We start from the raw sequence: 17337 nt of genomic DNA, 5'->3' as shown, positions 1-17337 counted from the left end.
CGATATTTTATTAGAGTAATTGATACTCAAATGAGTAGTGTGTGAGAATCAATATATCGGTACAACAGAATCGATACGCCCTCCACTAAAAGACATACATACACAAAAAAATGGACGGAACAAAAGTTACCCAATCTTAACCACAATAAGAGCTGAAAAAGCAGAAACTGTCACATGATTCATGCTGAATGAGGCTACTACATCCCTGGTTTACACTGTACTACCAGTCTAGAAATAAGGACACTAAAATCCGATACTAGAGAAATAAAAACTGCAATGAGATGAGGTTCAAAGTGCACATTGAGACAGTGCAAACTCAAGACCTGCCTTTTTTTGTTTGCTCTTGCTCATAACAGATTCCTATTCTATCTTACTTTATTTATTCATTATCTAGCTCTAATTAGTCACTTTTTTTTAAGTACAAACTGTCTTTTTAAAAATAATTATAGACATATATAGTATTAATTTAGTTCATTTTTATTGTTTTATTATTTCTTTAATTTATATTGAATTATTTATTATTTATTTTGTTATTAATTAGATCCTATCATTTCATGATTTTTACAGATTACCTCTCAGCATTTTAATATTGTTTGTTTATCTGTTTTACTTTTCTGTATTTACTTTTAGTGTAGTATCTTAGTTTATTTTTCTTGTTTTAATCTTTTAGTGTTTCTTCATCTTAGAAATGTATTCATTTTGGTGAATTTTAACATCTAATTTTACCTTTAGTGTTTCCTCATTAAGATATCATGACAGTGTTTCCTCAGTTCGTTCAGCAACTTCTTCTTTATTTATTTTTTATTTTATTCCTATTATTTTTGCATATATCATGTTCTTAACCTTACATATTAGATAGATAGATAGATTGTGGGGTTGGGAATGGGATGGGGGTTTCTTATTCCTTTTGTATTTATAATTTATTCTATTTTTACCCTTTTTTTATGTACAGCTTGTTTTATAATATCAATCTCTGAAAAGCGGTTTACAAATATAGTCTGATCGATTCTGAGTATGACTTAACACATCCATGATTACAAGCAATACAGAAACTGAACAGAAGGTGTATTCACTCCATTCAGAAAGTCCTTCTTATGTACGTTTTAAATAACAAACACAAAAGTAAACACTGATTGGTAAATACTGTGAACACAGTAGACATGCCTCCGTACATTTTTTACCCCATATTCTTTGATGACATGCAATTGTGGTCTTGTTCTCGAGATGTCTATTTATTTGCCTTGTTATCTCAAGATAGTATCACCAATGTTACATCTAGATAATGAGATACATAAAGTTGAATTGGTTATCTTAGCTTAGCAAAAAGACTAGAGGCAGAGGGGATTAGCTAGCTTGGTAAATAAAACAAGAACATTTGCCTACAATCATGAGTTAAGGTTGATGAATAACTCCTTTGTTTTACTTTTACAGTCGCTAAGAGTGAAAGTACAATGTGTTATATGGTTATATGTTGGACTGTTTTTTTGAAGGTTGCAGTGGAGTCTCAGCAGGTTGTTTATCACCCAACATTAAACTCTTACTTCAATAACAGATCAATCAAACAGGGAAAAGGTGTATTCCTTATTGATGTGCTGACCAGTCTGCATTTGTTTGGATAGAGCCTGAAAAGCTGTTTCTGGACTTTTCACTTAGCAAAGTTAACGAGCTGTTAGCATAATAATAACATACATTACAGAAGTATCTGTCGTCTCATCTAACCTTTAAAACATAATGAACGAACAAGTAAATAAAGTAAACAGAAAGGTCAAACTTGAATAGAAACAGTGCTTTAAGTTTGAGGCATGCTAGAAAAGTGTATCAACATATCCTGTGCTTGTTTGTGTTATTTTAAGCAGCCCACATTGAGTCCATTCAATGGAGATGTCAATATACAACTACTATTAATACCTCTTCCTACTGCTATCTCAGATGCTGTTCAATCCATCTTAAATAAAAACAAATATCTGGAGGAAAAATAAAGTTTTGTTAGTTTTACATTTCATTATCTCTGCACTGCTATTTCATTGAAAAAAAAAAAAGCACTGCAGTTTTTATTACATACAGTATCCGTCCTGTCCAAATGGATGCACTGTAGAGGGCGAGCATGGAGGGATCAGTTTCTTGGCGCTTCCATTTTTAGTTTCCACCAGCAGGCTATACTTCTCCTTGTTGTGTTGACCTGCAAGTGAACGGATGCATTACACACATACACACACACTTACTTACACATAAACACAGACTGAATCAGATAATAAAACTTCACTTCATATTCCGAGACACATTATTTACATGGATATTTACCCAGTTTATTAAAGTGAGATAAAGATACCTATTAGACAAGACAGCCTGTTAAACACGTGTTTTGTGAACAGGGGGTGGGGGATCAGTTGGATGTGTCCTTAACCACTTATGCAAACAAGGATTGCTTGTTTGAAAGGTGCATAAAAAGGCCAACAAATTGAAGAGGTTTAACTAATTTTAACATTAAGACATTTCTCTCAACAAGACCAAATCACCTTAAAACTAACCCCAACTTGTCTTAAACTGAATAGAACAAATTATCTTTAACTTCCAGGATAGTGTTATTTCCTCTTTAGCAATAAAACAATAAAGGGAAGTTGAATTGTTGTTACAATGTCATCACAGCTCGACGCAATCTGACCTCATCCAGATCAAATCCAATCTAAAGTTGTGACATCACTTTGGCAGGTTGTATGGAAATGAAAGCTTGTCATTGCTAATTCATGTGTTTGCTGTAGACGTGGTGTGGGTCAGTGATTTCAGACAGCAGAGTCTGTCTGCTCTGTGGAGCTGAAGGGGAAATGGAAGACGGAAATGTTATCACCAGTCATGCCCTGCACATAATGATACCACTTAATCAGGCCTGCGAAAGGATACTCATTTGTCTATGTTTGAAATTCTTTGCAAGAGCCCCGCCTTTGTTTCTTTAAAGGGACAGGTCCACATTTTGTAATTATTTCACTTTTAAGACAAACGTAAAACAAAACCATCACTTTCAGTTATGTCTGTAAAATCAATATAAAGCCAAACAAGCAGCTTGTTAGATTAGCCCAGCATACAGAATGACAGCAGGGAGAAACAGCTAGCTTAGTGTGGTCATGGCAGCATATTCACCAACACCTCTGAAGCCAATTAAATAAATCAATTAATTTGTTTGCTAAATCTGATTCAAATATTGGACAATAACTGCGCCACTTTAAAGGATGTTGAACTACCTCTTTGTCAGGCTCAGTCACTTTCTGGAGACCTTACTGGTTGTTGCTATTGATGATACTCATAGGTGGGCACAGTTGATCAAAAAATACTGCTTTAACTGTTGCGCCGTAAACAAAAACGTTAACTTCAATAACAATTCAATCCATGAACTCTGTTCAAAATTAACTGAAGTGAACTTTATTGTAAACCTAAAACCATTATTGTAAAGCCTGACGGTCACCCTTGCTTAGCAACAGCTGGCTTATTTGTCTTCTTGCTAGAACATGTTTTAGAACCAAGTCGTTTGCGACCAACAGCCCTCATCACCTGTCTCTCCAGCTCAGAGTAAATGCTGTCTGGTGCCACATTGCTGTATTCCTTCAATGAAGTCAAGTAACGCAAAAATGATGGTGTTAATACAAACTGAATTAACCAATGTGAAAGGCTTCAAAAATCGTTTTACAAATTCTCCACAAGTTTAAAGTTAATGAAAAAAGTTACCCTAATAATTAACAAGCGTGTGCCTTTCTCTAAAGACACTATAAGTAATGTTAAATATGTTTGACTTTTTCATGTTGTAGCCCCTATAATAAAGATTTTATTTCGTGTTTATTAGACCTTTATTTACCAGATAAAAATGTTTGAGAACTAGTTCTCATTTACAAACATTGTTGACACATGTTTATCTGTTTTTTTTTGCTTCTTTTAACATTGTGCTTTAAGCCTGGTGTATTTTAAGCCTTTTGATCTGAATCCATGTTAAACAGAAATGGGTATGTTCATTTATGCTGCACTGAAAATGTATGTTCCTTTTCCACAAAGCCAGACTATCTGTTCTGTTTTGAATCTTAATGTTAAATCAGGTCAAGCCTCTCCTGACTGTATTTTCATTTCACATGACAATGTATTGATCTTCTTTAACTTTAGGAAAGCCAGTGGATAAATGCAGTATGTAATTATTCTTTCAATGTTAATATGATATAGCTCTGCAAAGCTCTGAGGTAGTTTGACAGTGTCCCAGATTGCAAATTCAGCAGTGGGGGGATCTGTGAAACATGTTTGCTATGTGGAGAGCGGGAGCAGATGGGGGTGCGGTCCTCAGCTGCTGCTGTTTTTGCAATGAGCATGTGTGTGTTTGTGTGTGAGTGTGTGTCAGCTGACACAGGGCTGTGGTCAGTCTAGGATGAGTCCGCTCAGCAGAGGAGGGCAGACTCTGATTGGACGTCGCTTTAATGACATAATGAGATCAGGCCTGGACACAAACCAGTGCTCCGGGTCAAAATTATAATTCAATTTTATCAGCAGAAGCCTTTCTCCTTTTCCCACAGTCTTTATCCTTCCTATTATATGTTTAAATAACCAGAATGGGGTATAAAGATGAGACAAATAAAATAAACATGAACAAGCTCAGTTGTGAGTAAAGTAGGATTAAGCATAGGTTAAAAGTCATACTACACTAGAAAACAGCTCCATTATATTTTCTAAACAGATTTTCAGATACACAGCAGCGTCTGGCAGTGAAAATACATTCTGTGTATGTGACGCCATCTAGTGGTTCTTCTCTACAAAATGTGTGTGACAGGCTTAATTGAATTATTGTATTACACAATTATGTAATGTGTTGACTTGGCCTGAAATGTTACAGGGAACCTCTAATGCCCCTTACAATTAGAGCCTACAGCCAGAATCCCATATTGGCTTCATCAAGACAATCATTTAAATTACTTGTGAATTCAATCTTTTACTAAAAAAACATTTTCCTAATGTGTTTTCTTCTGCGGTGTAACCTGGTTTCTCTCATTTTTGTGATTGATTTTGGAAAGATATCTGATTTAATTCTTTTTATGACAGAGTCTTGTTTTATTTCTGTTGTGTCTGCTAATTGTTACAGTAAATGAATACATCTTTTTATGTTGCTGATGTATTTTCTAAATTGATATAATTTTTATTCCTGCACCGTCTTTCCTGAAACATCTCTTATTTGTCCATTAAATGGGTTTTAATGTAGTTTTATTTGTGCAGAATAGATTAAATGAACAGAACAAGTAAAACTTTTCTAAGTGGTTAATAATGCACAAAAAAAAAAATTTAACTGGCAAGAGTTAAGCCAAAATATATATTTTATTATCTCACCATACCTATTCCACTCAACATACTCCTGACAAGTAATAAAGGTCTATAGTTAGCCTCAGTTCCAATTATAACCACAAACACATCTTACATTGGCGTGACAACACCAGCCCACCACCAAACGTATGATGTCATTATCTTCTAGAGTGACTAAAATTGTGCAGTCTGTCCAATTGTCTTTAGGTGACACATTCAGACCTTAGTAGGAACACGCTAGGATCACGTCACGTCACACATCACACCATGAGACACATTTAGTACTTGTGGGCGGACATATGCACCTTAGTTGGCTCGTTAAAGAGTAACCACACCATCCAATGGGATTAGCGTTTGGCTTAGGGGACTCTGCGATTGGCTGAAGTACCAATACAACACTTCCAAGTTTGTACCTCCCACATGGGGTGACTAAAAGCTTAGTGTGAGCCTTATTAGATTTGAAGCTGATGGGAACAAGATGTTAACAGAGACCAGCACCCAAACAAATGAATGGATGTAGATTTTCTTCTGTAAGTATTCTCACATTATTCACCTGTGTTCTTTAAAGAAATTAATCTGCGTCTGCAAATATTAGCATTGATTTAGTCCTTCGGTGGTGTAGTGTACTAGATAAGTGTCTGCAGAGTTTGAAATACCTTGTTTTGATTGAGGGATTCTCTGTTTCTCCACACGTGTGTACTGTTTGATGGTTGTATTTTTGGACTCAAACTGGACTGAACTCAACTGCTCTGTTATTCATGGTGTTTTTTAGTATTATAAAAAGAAACATTATTCTTAGGGAATTCATGTTTCTTGTAACTTCTTTTTGTTTTGCACTATTTTACAGTTTCATTAGTTACTTTTCTTGTGTCACATTTTCTCTCAAATTCTACTAACTTAATGTTATTTAAATCAACATGCAAAATATATTTCTACAACATGTGGATCAGAACCAAATTTTAAATAAAAAAAAACCCATCTCAGTAAGCATCTTAACTCTTCTCATGCAAAGAAGAAACATGATCCTTTGCATTTAAACTCTGATGCAGCTCACTGGTATTAACTAATGCACTAACTTGAGATTTCCGATTCTTTGTCAAACATGGAAAAGCGTCCTTACTTAAACTTTAGGGACATTGTAATTACCTCACTGACTCCTGCAGCCAAAACAAAATGGGTCATCCTGTTTACATCACTAAAAGCAGGTCATTCTAAAGTGACCTGAGCAGATTACGCAGCCTCAGCAGATGCTCTGGACGAAGAAGTGAAGATCTTCTGGTGTTTTTTTTTAGCATATGGCCTGACTGTCTGAGACATACCTGTTGCCTGTGTATTACAAGGCTGTAGAGAAGTACTTATTGGTCCCTTGGGCATGACAAAAAGCCATCACCATCAGCACCACACCAAGGGATGCTGAGACCAGTTACTGAGTATCATTCAAGAAAATGATCATATTCAAGCTTGACTGCAGAGGAAACTGATTGTTCATGGTTTTGATGAGAATTAATCAAGCTAAAGAAAACATGCACACAACAGATGATAGCGAGCTAATTTTAGATTCTGGTAAAGTACAGAGAGAGAGACACTTGGCAGTCTAAGCATTGCCTGGATATCTGACCATCTGTAAAAGTGTCCTAAGCCCGCAGCAGACACAAAGTATCCTTGTGGTGAACCTGGCCGTGACCCCACAGTGACTAAAGCTACCAGCTGTAATTTTGTGTGAATGTTTGTGAGTTTTAACAAGCTGACCATCTGTCTGCAGGTACAAGTTCCAGAGAAGATGGTGGCCACTGTGCTCACCTTTCTCATTGCAAGACAACATGTTCAACCTGTTGAGCAACTGCTGCACCTGGGTCTCCAAAATACAGGAGCCAATCAGGTACAGATGATGCATTTCTTGAATATTAGATCAGAGCTAGAGGTGATGAACTAGGTGGGGGAATTCCAAAAGAGATAGGTTTAATAAGCCCAACCACAGAGCTGGGCTACAATGACACCTCCGATATCATTGGTACTATTGGGCATTTTATTGCGATGTAGAGTTCACTGACACCTCTTAGCTCCCTTATATTTCTCAAATATCGCAAAATTCTTCACTTTTATTCTTAGTGGAGTTCTTTTAGCACTGAAACTCAAGCTATTTTTTCATTTGCAGGTTTTTAAAATATATTGACTTATATTTATACTTATATACTTAACATAGCTAGATACACTGCTTTACTTATATTCATACCCTCAGTGACATTTTATTCTGTGTTCTCTGCAGGAAAGTAACCATTCTTGTGGTTGGTCTTGACAAAGCAGGAAAAACATCCTCCATCAGAGGGATGTTAAGAGGTAATTCAGTAGTGGCTAAAATATATATATATGTCTACAAGTGTTAAAAGAAGAATCATGAAATGATCTAATCTGCGTTTTCACCCTGTCGTTTTAGTACCTCATGGTGTCGAAGGAGGACCCACCCATGGCTGCATCAGACATGAGCTCAGAGTGGAGAACTACCTGGTCAACCTGCTGGATGTTGGAGGATCAGCAGAGTCGAGAGGAGTCTGGAGGGAGCTCAGCGGGGAGGCCCATGGGATCATCTTTGTGGTGGACTCCAGTGACAGGCAGAGGATAAAAGAGGTCAAGGAAAATCTTGCTGATCTGCTGAAGCAACCCAGAGTGGCAGGAAAACCCCTATTAGTGTAAGTATTGTATTTAACTTCATACATATGAGTGTGTTACAGAGTCCTCTGTACGGAGTAAACAGCGCCCTCTGGTGGCTGTTAAGAGTTAACTGTGAGACCTTTTCTTTTTCAGCCTGGCCAACAAACAGGATAAAATGAATGCTTTGCTGGGAAGTGAGCTGATTGAGATCCTGTCACTGGAGAACCTGGTCAACCAGAGCCGCTCTCTTTGCCATATTGTAAGTGATGTTCCAAATATCCACAGAAAAAAAAAATGTATTACTCATTTAAAATCACATAAGAACACATATAAACAAACCTCCTTGTTCCCCTCATCACAGGAGCCTTGCTCAGCCTTAATGGACCTGCGACGCTGGTCGGACAGAAAGACCCTGCGTGGCCTTCGATGGTTGCTGCGTGCTGTGTGTCTGGATTACCCTGAGCTGTGTACTCGTGTGGCCCAGGACAGTAGGAGACCTCTGGAACCGAGAGAGAGGGAAAAGAACTGGAAAACTGAGAAGATTCGCAGAAAAACCAAAGGAGACCGGTAAGAGAAGCCTTATCACTCATAACTTTTTGAAAGACAAATATTGTGCATTCTGAATAAACCTAGACATGAAATACTATTTGAATGTTTTCTCACCTCAGAATGCGATCCAGCAAGTCAGATCTTCGCCAAGTTCATCGGCCCAAAGAGAAGGAGAAAAATTCCAAGGGGGAAGGAAAGCTGCAGCCTATTCGAAGCATGCTGCAAAGGGTTAGGAAAATAACTTGTGTGAAGACTACTGATACAACAAACCAGCTATACAGGTGTACTTTATTACATTTTAAATCACACCATCTAAGAGGAAACACTCTAAGCAAGGGTTAATGTATTGTGATTGGGTTGTTGCAGCAGATTGGAACCACAACAGGGTGAGCAGGGCCCCGATGTGAAATGTAGGAGTCTTTTCAAGCACTATTAAGTCATGACTGTATTGATCTAAAAAACAAATTTAGCTAACTTAGCTATTACAGCTCACTTTTAACCAAACAGTTCCACTGATGGTGAAATGAAACAAGGTGAACAGGTCTGCATTAATTTAGCGCCACACCTGTTTTGTCAATACTCCATAGCAACAGTCTGTCTGTTATTCCTCAATAACATACCATTGAAGAGAAGAACACACTATTGCTGTAGATGCAGCTCTAAACATAGACTCAGTGACAAGTGATGGGTGACAGCGATGAGTCAGAAAATTAGACTCAAGTATCAAACACAGCTGACATTATGATCACATTAGAGGTCTGCAACTAAAGATTATTTCATCATCACCAGTTGTACCTTTTTTCTTGATTCGTAAATGAATCACTTGATTTAAGTCTGTTGGTATATATGTGATTTTGAAATTATGATTTCAAAGCTCATGTGGAGAATGTAAAGATGATGTATATCATAGAAGTGTTTAATGCAAAAATGTCAATAAAAATAAATTATAAAAAAAAAAAATAAAGTAAATGAATCACTTGATTAAAAATGGTTCTCTGTGTTTTCGTTCTCAGGAGACATCTATGAAAAGAAGCTGACTACAAAGAAAAAGAAGAAGCCGGTTAAGGTCAAGGAAAGTGAAAAAGATCAAGAAGCAGCAAACGATCAAGAGGAAGACGAGGGTAACGGTAATGAAGGAGATCAAGAAAGCTTAGGTCACAGAGAGAAAGCCAGCAGTGCCCTGATTCCCCCGAAAAAAAACAAACCAAAGCGTAAACCAAAGGTGAAGGAGGAGACTCTGGATGTGCCGGAATCACCTGAGAATGAGGAGAAGCCGCTCAAAGGTAGAAAACAGTCGTTAATGTCCTCTTGTTTTGGTTATTTGCTGTTCAGGAGTTGAAATCTTACATGTCTTTATCCTCTGTTCAGCCAAAGGGGAAAAGAAGAAGAAGAAGAAAGTTGTCAAAGTAAAAAGGAAAAACAAGATCAACACAGAAGAGATGTCTGGGGCTTACCCTCAACCTGTGGACCTGTCTGCTACCTTTGGTGAGCCTCATCCACTCCTTTCATGTCAAAATCAAACCCCATAACAATGAAATGGTGGCTTCATTTTAATAAAGATGACCCTGTCTCCTAATAGATCTTTACCGAAAAGCAATACTGGCTCTGAAGGAACGTCAGGATCAGGGACAGGCAGAGTGAAAACCTGGTTGCGAGGATGTGGTCTCTAGCAGAAGTGAACTGGTCGAACTACATCCCTACACAAACAGTCATATCTTTTTTGTGTACCTTTTCTCAAGTTTGTCTTAAGTTTGTCTTTAGACTTCAGACATGACCCCCTGAACCTTTGGAATAATTGCAGATTCCACTGTGTAGTGAAGGGCACACCTGCATAAATATGTAATGACAGAAATGTAAATGACAGAAATTACAAACATGAGTTGAGATATATTTGTTTAAAACAATGTAGACATGTTGAAAGCTAAATATAAAACTGTGTACCTGGCCAAATTGTTAAAGAATGTTTTGTTTGTATTCATCCGTGTGATTTTTGAACTACATCCTTTTTTTAAATCATAATTTAAGCACCTACCAGCAGTAGACAATGCACTTTCAGAGGTTGGGGCATTGTTGTAAGATTTATAACATTGTAAAATAAAATTTTCCACTTCTTGCATGGCTTATTTTCTGTGTTTGCATATCAGCACATAAACAGCAGACAAAGTATTTGTGTCTTTGAAGGTATAACCAAATACCCAGAGTTTTTGTTCTTTTAGTGATACAAAAATATTCCTCTCAGTTGTTTTTCCCATCTTCCTCCTCAGATAATTTCTTATATATCTGGACAAACTATTTAGCAGATGGCTCAACAGATTTCAGAGTCATTGCTGAAGCGTTCGGCTTGGGCAGTTTCTCACTTTCATCAGTGCTGACTGTACTGTCCTGGAGTTAAGTAATGCCCAAAAGTGCTATATGACTTAAGATTGGCACAACCTAAGTGTTTTGTTGACAGTAAGAGTTCCTGGCAAACAGATCATGTAGAGCTTTATTTTTCTGTATTAACAAGTGGTGAATTTTTGACAAATAATATCAGATACCCTGAAACAAACATATATCTACAGTTTATCATCTCATTCAATAATTATCAATTAGAAGTGCTTCATGTTTGAACCAGGCTATATTCATAGGTCTAATAATTCCAGACTCACTTGTGCTCTGGTTTTAAGGGATTCAGACTCTGGCAAATGCTACAGGTAGTTTTTGTTTCTTTTGTAGTATGTGTAAATATTCAAATTAAATCAGTCGCATTTTATTGCAGTTAAAAGAAAACCCTTCATCCTCTGGCCAAATAAGCGTGCTTGGAGACCTTCAGGGAAACGTGAGATTCGGGGTCTGTGAAGGTTGTCAGTCATCCAGATCAAATAATTTCAAAGTTTATTCTAACTTAAAACGCAACTTGACTTAGTTGAAGTTTTCAGTTCAGTTCAGACAACTTTATTTATCTTACAGGGCAACCATTTTTTCTGTGGGATAAATCAAGTGATTTTGCCATCATGTACCTGGCTTCTCCAGTTTTTAACTGAAAACCTCAAAATGTTGAACAAAGTCTGAGTCAACTCTGAAATAAGTACAATGAGGGAGTACCACCTGGCCCTAGTAGATTCAACTTCTTGGTTAAGGAGAATGTACACTTCATTACAAAAACTGAATCATGACAGTTTTCCAAATAGATTTTGATGAAGAACAGGAAGCATTCATGAAGTTAGACCGATAAATTGGGTTTTCTTACAAGACTTCATCAATAATATGCATACCCAATCATCTTTGTGTAAAACCTTGTATGATGCTATTGATTGATGATGATGATAGCTTTCAGAACTCCAGAAACTGGTCTCTTTGGTTCCCAAAGGTTTACAGTTTTACTTAGAGCAGGGGTTCCCAAAGTGTGGTTCAGGACCCCCTGGTGGGTCGCAAGACACAAATGGGGGGTCGTGAGATGTCTTCCAGATTTTTTTTTAATTAAAGTTATCTAAAGTTAGTACATTTTACCTATTATAGTAAAACATATCGACACAACAGTAGCTTAATTTGAAATAAAACATTGAAAATAGAAAATGTAATGAGTTTTCTACTTTTTTTTTTGCCAGATGACTCCTAAGTTTAGGGTTAGTGAACAGTTAGTTATCAAAAGCATGAAGGTTAACACAGGAAACAGCCACATGCTCATACAGGTAGGCTAATTTTCTACAGACCAGCTAAATGAAGCCACATTAAATCACTTTGAAGGACAGTGGGGGTCGCAACAGTGCCCTGTCCAGGCTTTTTTTTGTAACATGTTGCAGCCATGGAATTTTTTTCGTGGAACAAACACCTTAACGGTTTCAACAATTAATGTTTTTTTTTTATTTTGTTTTTTAACTATTTTCAATAGTGGATATGGGTTTAAGGGATTTGTAAGCCATCAAATAATTGCTATATTAAATTCTTGCAGAGCTTCCAAACAATTTGAAATTGGGTTTGCATAGGCTTAATGGCCGAAGTGGAAATAAGAATATTTCTATCGATAAACGAGGTGGATCAGGCTCCGGGCTGCCACCCACTCTCGGATGCGGCGCGGATAGAAGGGGACTAGGGGACGCCATCTTTGTCGTTCTTCCAGAAGCCCATCCCCCTGGTGCGTCTTCACCGGGTAACCATCCGTCTATCAGTCTATTCTGTTTGAAGCGCGAGCTGCACACACGGTGGCGGAAAGATGCCCTCACCAAGGACAATAACCATAGTGGCTCTGTCTTTAGCTTTAGGTTTATTTTTGTGTTTATGGGGACCATTAAACTCACACCGAGACTTAGCAAAGATGCATACAGTGAAATGGTGAGTAAAAACGTAACGACAAACTGTCTCCATCTGTTAGGGTAAAAAGGCCATTGTTCTGTGCAGGCTGCAGACGCGAGAAGCTCTGAGGCTCAAATAATACGAGGGGGTGATGGTGACCTCAATGGGTACAGATACGTAAAATGAATGCTTTCGCTGCTACAAAGCTCGTCTAGTCCTCATGTGCAGAGTACTGCTTGATGCCACAGGAAATTCTGTTATAAAACATTTAGTCCTGGTGTAACAGTACCTGCCTTTAACATCACAGTTAGCATGCACGCTAGTCCTGTTAAATATAAACCTTAAAATAGTTTGGTATTACCTATGTATCAAAACATACATAAAACAACCCAAAATGGGGAAGTCTTTTGTTAAACACGCGGAAACAGAAGAACTACAAGACCACAGCATCCATTTTTTTAACCATGCTAAAAATGTTGCTCGAAGCCTCGAACATGCTGGGGGTGATGAACACATGTGTAAGGTTTGTGGTCACGGTGAAAATGCATGCTTAATACCCCTTAGCTGCTTATTATCTCGTTCAATACTAAAAGCTGGTTAATGCTTTAAAGCAATGGCGGCGCATTCGAGCAAATTCTGTGGGATGCACCTGCTGGTGCTGATGTTGATTCGTCCTATGAGAAAAATGATAGCTTGCATAAATATATAGGCTACAATGTAACTCAGATGGTGTGTTATCACCAATGAGCACCAATAGGACAAAGATGAATTGTGCTTATGTAGTGATGGAATTTGACTTGAGTTTGGTGACCCCGCATGGTCTCATGGCCTCACTATAAGACATCTATGTGTGAGCAATATCAGAGCAATATTCTAACAAACATCTTTGCTTTTCTTCCTTTCAGAAAAGGGCATACAAGAGCTATGCTAAGGCACTGCCAGGCCTGAAAAAGATTGGAATCAGCTCAGTCCTACTCCGTAAGATCATCGGCTCTCTGGAGGTGGGCTGCGGCGTGGTGCTCACCCTTGTGCCAGGCAGGCCAAAAGATGTAGCCAACTTTCTGCTGCTGCTGGTCATGCTAGCTGTCCTATTCTTCCATCAGCTAGTCGGTGACCCATTGAAACGGTACGCCCACGCTCTGGTCTTTGGTATTCTGCTCACCTGCCGACTGCTTATTGCCCGCTCAGGTGATGACCGGCCAGAGAGAGAGGACAGCAGAGAGGAACAGCACATCAATGACCAGGAAAAGAACAAGGTCAAGCAGTCTTAAGATCCTGTGTTACTTTGGTTCAAGCCAAAACAAAGGGAACCTAGTACGCCTCTGTGGATGGTAATGAATCAGATTTTGAAGGAAACAGTCACCCCCAGTAATAAAACCCCCTCACACACATCTACTGTTCCATCCTGATGGATGACTGATCACTCTCATCAACTCCTGTGCACTCTTAATGTGAAACTGGGAACTCCTGATCCATACATCCTCTATATAGCCATGGACAATCAAACCAGTGGAAGCTTTGATGAGCAGAGCTCATGTCTCAATGACCCTTTTCCCTTCATGTACTCCAGCCCTACACTGTGCTAAACATATGTTTTTGTTTTAATCAAGTGTGAATTTGGTTTTTGTTACAAGATGTTATGTTGATTTGAGAATGCTGTTTTCCTGAGACAGTCTTTGTAGCTTGTTTTTCTAATTTGTTTTTATACTGTAGGTAGAAGTGATTGATAATTTATGAATTTCAACAGTTCAAGCATGCTTCTTTTGGTCAGAAGTGTAGAATATAAACCAAAATTAACAGTGTTGCAAGAATTTGTACCAATTATTCATCAATTAGTATTACATATCTACCTTTTATTTAATGCAGTGTCACCAGAAAGCATTTTTTGAGAGGGAAAATATATCAGTTCCATTTCTTGTCACTTGTCATTAGATTTTTAAAGGAGTACGCATGAAATATTTTCTCCCAAAGTAAAGTAAGCTGAGTATCCTCTGGCTCATCTCAGTTCAGTGATTATACCAGTGAAGCTGTAAGGCTAGAAAAGACAGCGCCTGCTGCCTCTGGTGTCTGCTTCCAGCTTGTACAGCAGAACATAACCAAATTTTTATTATAAGAACTTTTTGCCTGATAATAGTGTAAAACTACCTTTTGTAATTCAGAGCTGAAGTCTTAAACCTTGTCACCCTCTCTTACAGATTCTACTATGTTTGGTTTAATTTAATTCTGTCTAAAGATATATGAAAAACTTCCTATTTGTTTTGTTTGGGAATAAATGCTCAGTTGAAGATGATGTGAGTTAGTTTTGAGATTCACAATATTTCTGTAAATGATGTACTTAAAATAAAGAATTGGAGGTGAGACATGCTAAATATTGTTTGTCTTGTAAGCACTAATTCATATATGTCAAATTTGCAGCAAAAAATTCTGTCATGGGATTGTTGTGTTGCACTTACTGTTTTGTTATAAGTAAATGAATTACAGGTTAATCAAATTGGTAAACTGAAGTTGATGCCAGTTAACTCAAGCCAAGAGTTCAAGCTAAAGATAAATAAATACATCCCAAGGTTATCAGATTTCTAATAAAACTAGGGCAGCTGAGTTTGAGAATGTGCTGAGAAATAATTGTTGGGCACTGTTTGTGAAACAAAGAAAGGTTTTTCAGATGACTTAATGTCTTCCTACAAAAGCCAGTATTTCAGAATAAAAATACTGTTGAATGCTGCACAACAGATTTCTTTGACTCCTGAAACGGGGGATAGGGGAATCATTTGTATTTTTCAGGGCATGAAAAATTACATAAACCAATCCTGAATTAACTTATTTTCAGAGACAGTGTCCCAGTTATTGTGAATAATTCACAGACCTTCCTGTGAACTGTTTTTGCAACTACTTTCTAGAGGTGGGAGAATCAGACTCAAGTAACAAATTGGTAGAAACTTGTCATCATTCCTAATTTAAGACTTGACCTAAATCTAAAACATAGCTGAGCAGAACTTGACATACTTTTTGAAATGTAACTTTAGTGTCTCTGTGTATTGAGGTGTTACATTTTATTTTTGAAAGACGAGTGGGTTCTGTATGCAAACCATACATAACAAAGAAAAGAGCAGTCCGTGATGCATCATAGAGGGGCTTAGTCCCTAAATACTGACAGATACTCAGGGAATATGATGTTGATGATAGTAGCAGGAAACAGTCTCATGCAAGGTTTTCATCTTATAGATGGGTCGAAAGATGAGTTAAAAAGAAGAATCAAACTCCACAGCAACCACAGCCTATTTGGGTAACTTATTTAGAGGCAGAAGCATTTCTTTCCTTAATGCTAATAAAAATAAAAATAAATCAATAATAATTGACCACTGTCCTTTAACTGAGTATCTGGGCTCCGCAGACATCCATGCCTGCATTGAAACCATTACAAAGATGTGGAGGATTTCAAAACTAGGATAAAGGATCATCTGGTCAGCTTGTGCACGTTTTACTGCTTAACACTGCTTATTTATTAATTGACGTAATGTGTTATTTTTTATTGTTTTGTCTTGTTTTCTTTGTGAAACGTTTTATGCTGCTGTCTTGGTCAGGATATTCATGGAAAAATAAAGGTAAAATAAAAATAAATAAATAAAAAGATTAACCTGGACCAGAAGTCACTCTCTCAGAGGGTTGATATAAACTCCTTGAGTACATAGGTCCATGAATTTATACATGTATTTTTACAGTGCTGGCCCGTGGCATAGGTAGCATAGGCAAATGCTAGGGGCGCCAGCCAACCAGCCATCCATAGGGGGCGTCGCTTGCACCCTAAATGAGTGAGGAAGAAAATTTGAAGATAATAGGAAAAATAATATTGTTTTATATAATAAAACTTGGGTGTGAATTGAGGACTGATGCCAGTATAAATTTAAAAGCTTGTGATTCACTTTTGTTTTTTTTTAAAAAAGGGTTTCCAAAGCAGTTTTTGAAGGTTATAAGTGTTCATGATTTACTTGTTTTTGTTTTGTTTTTGTTGTTTTCTTTAAACTTTGGAAGCTTCATTAGAAAGAAAATGTAGGCTAGGCTTAAATAAGCATTTTGCTTCTGTATTTTCTGCACTGTGGAAATGATGGTGTTATATAATGACTGAATCAATTCTACTTAATTGATTAATTACATTACATTTTTTGAAATTGTGTTATTTTTTCCTGCTAAATGTGAGTGTTGTTACCATTTTATTAATGTTCTTTTAAAATAAGAAAAACCTGTAGAACACTCAGCTGTATGTCAGTTGTCTTTAAGTGTATATGTGATGGGATTGTTGGTGGAGTTGGTTACAATACCAGGGGCACTAGTTGACATTTTGGCAAGGGCATCAAGTCAGTAAGGGCCGGGTCTAATTTTTAGTTTTAGCAGCGTTACTGACCAGTTTTGGAGCTTTAGGGCGTATTCGCTCTTCTGGAGCATCACACTCCACTCCAGACAACAACACAAGAAGCTTTGTAGTCACACTGACACCAGTTTTGGGCGGTAACCACAGTCTATGGCGGTAACTGGCAAAACGGACTACAT

General features: G+C 37.5%; 2 protein-coding genes and 1 long non-coding RNA gene across 5 annotated transcripts; 2 read left to right on the top strand and 1 right to left on the bottom strand.

Annotated features, from left to right (window-relative positions):
- Window positions 1-818: 818 nt before the first annotated feature.
- LOC117817240 lies at window positions 819-17323 on the bottom strand. 3 transcript variants are annotated; one of them, XR_004632112.1, is made up of 5 exons: window positions 17192-17323; window positions 8635-8739; window positions 8311-8504; window positions 7760-7968; window positions 819-2179 (listed from the first exon to the last, which is right to left on the bottom strand). It is a non-coding gene; the product is annotated as an uncharacterized LOC117817240 (long non-coding RNA). The 3 variants fall into 3 exon arrangements; XR_004632110.1 differs by having other exon boundaries at window positions 8311-8470; XR_004632111.1 differs by lacking the exon at window positions 17192-17323 and adding an exon at window positions 9777-9869 and having other exon boundaries at window positions 8311-8470.
- On the top strand, window positions 5792-10634 carry arl13a (ADP-ribosylation factor-like 13A). Its single transcript, XM_034689810.1, is given in 11 exon segments — window positions 5792-5852; window positions 7085-7201; window positions 7589-7659; window positions 7757-8009; window positions 8125-8230; window positions 8333-8538; window positions 8640-8748; window positions 9534-9545; window positions 9548-9803; window positions 9889-10005; window positions 10100-10634. Coding segments are annotated over 11 exon segments (1329 nt in total). The 5' UTR covers window positions 5792-5832; the 3' UTR covers window positions 10162-10634.
- Window positions 12599-15161, top strand: tmem35 (transmembrane protein 35). Its single transcript, XM_034689811.1, is given in 3 exon segments — window positions 12599-12764; window positions 12767-12831; window positions 13698-15161. Coding segments are annotated over 3 exon segments (483 nt in total). The 5' UTR covers window positions 12599-12712; the 3' UTR covers window positions 14064-15161.
- Window positions 17324-17337: the final 14 nt, after the last annotated feature.

Source organism: Notolabrus celidotus, chromosome 8 (assembly GCF_009762535.1).
Source record: "Notolabrus celidotus isolate fNotCel1 chromosome 8, fNotCel1.pri, whole genome shotgun sequence".
NCBI classification, from domain to species: domain Eukaryota; kingdom Metazoa; phylum Chordata; class Actinopteri; order Labriformes; family Labridae; genus Notolabrus; species Notolabrus celidotus.
Note: the sequence above shows the minus strand (reverse complement) of the source record. Positions and strands in the feature narration are given on the sequence as shown.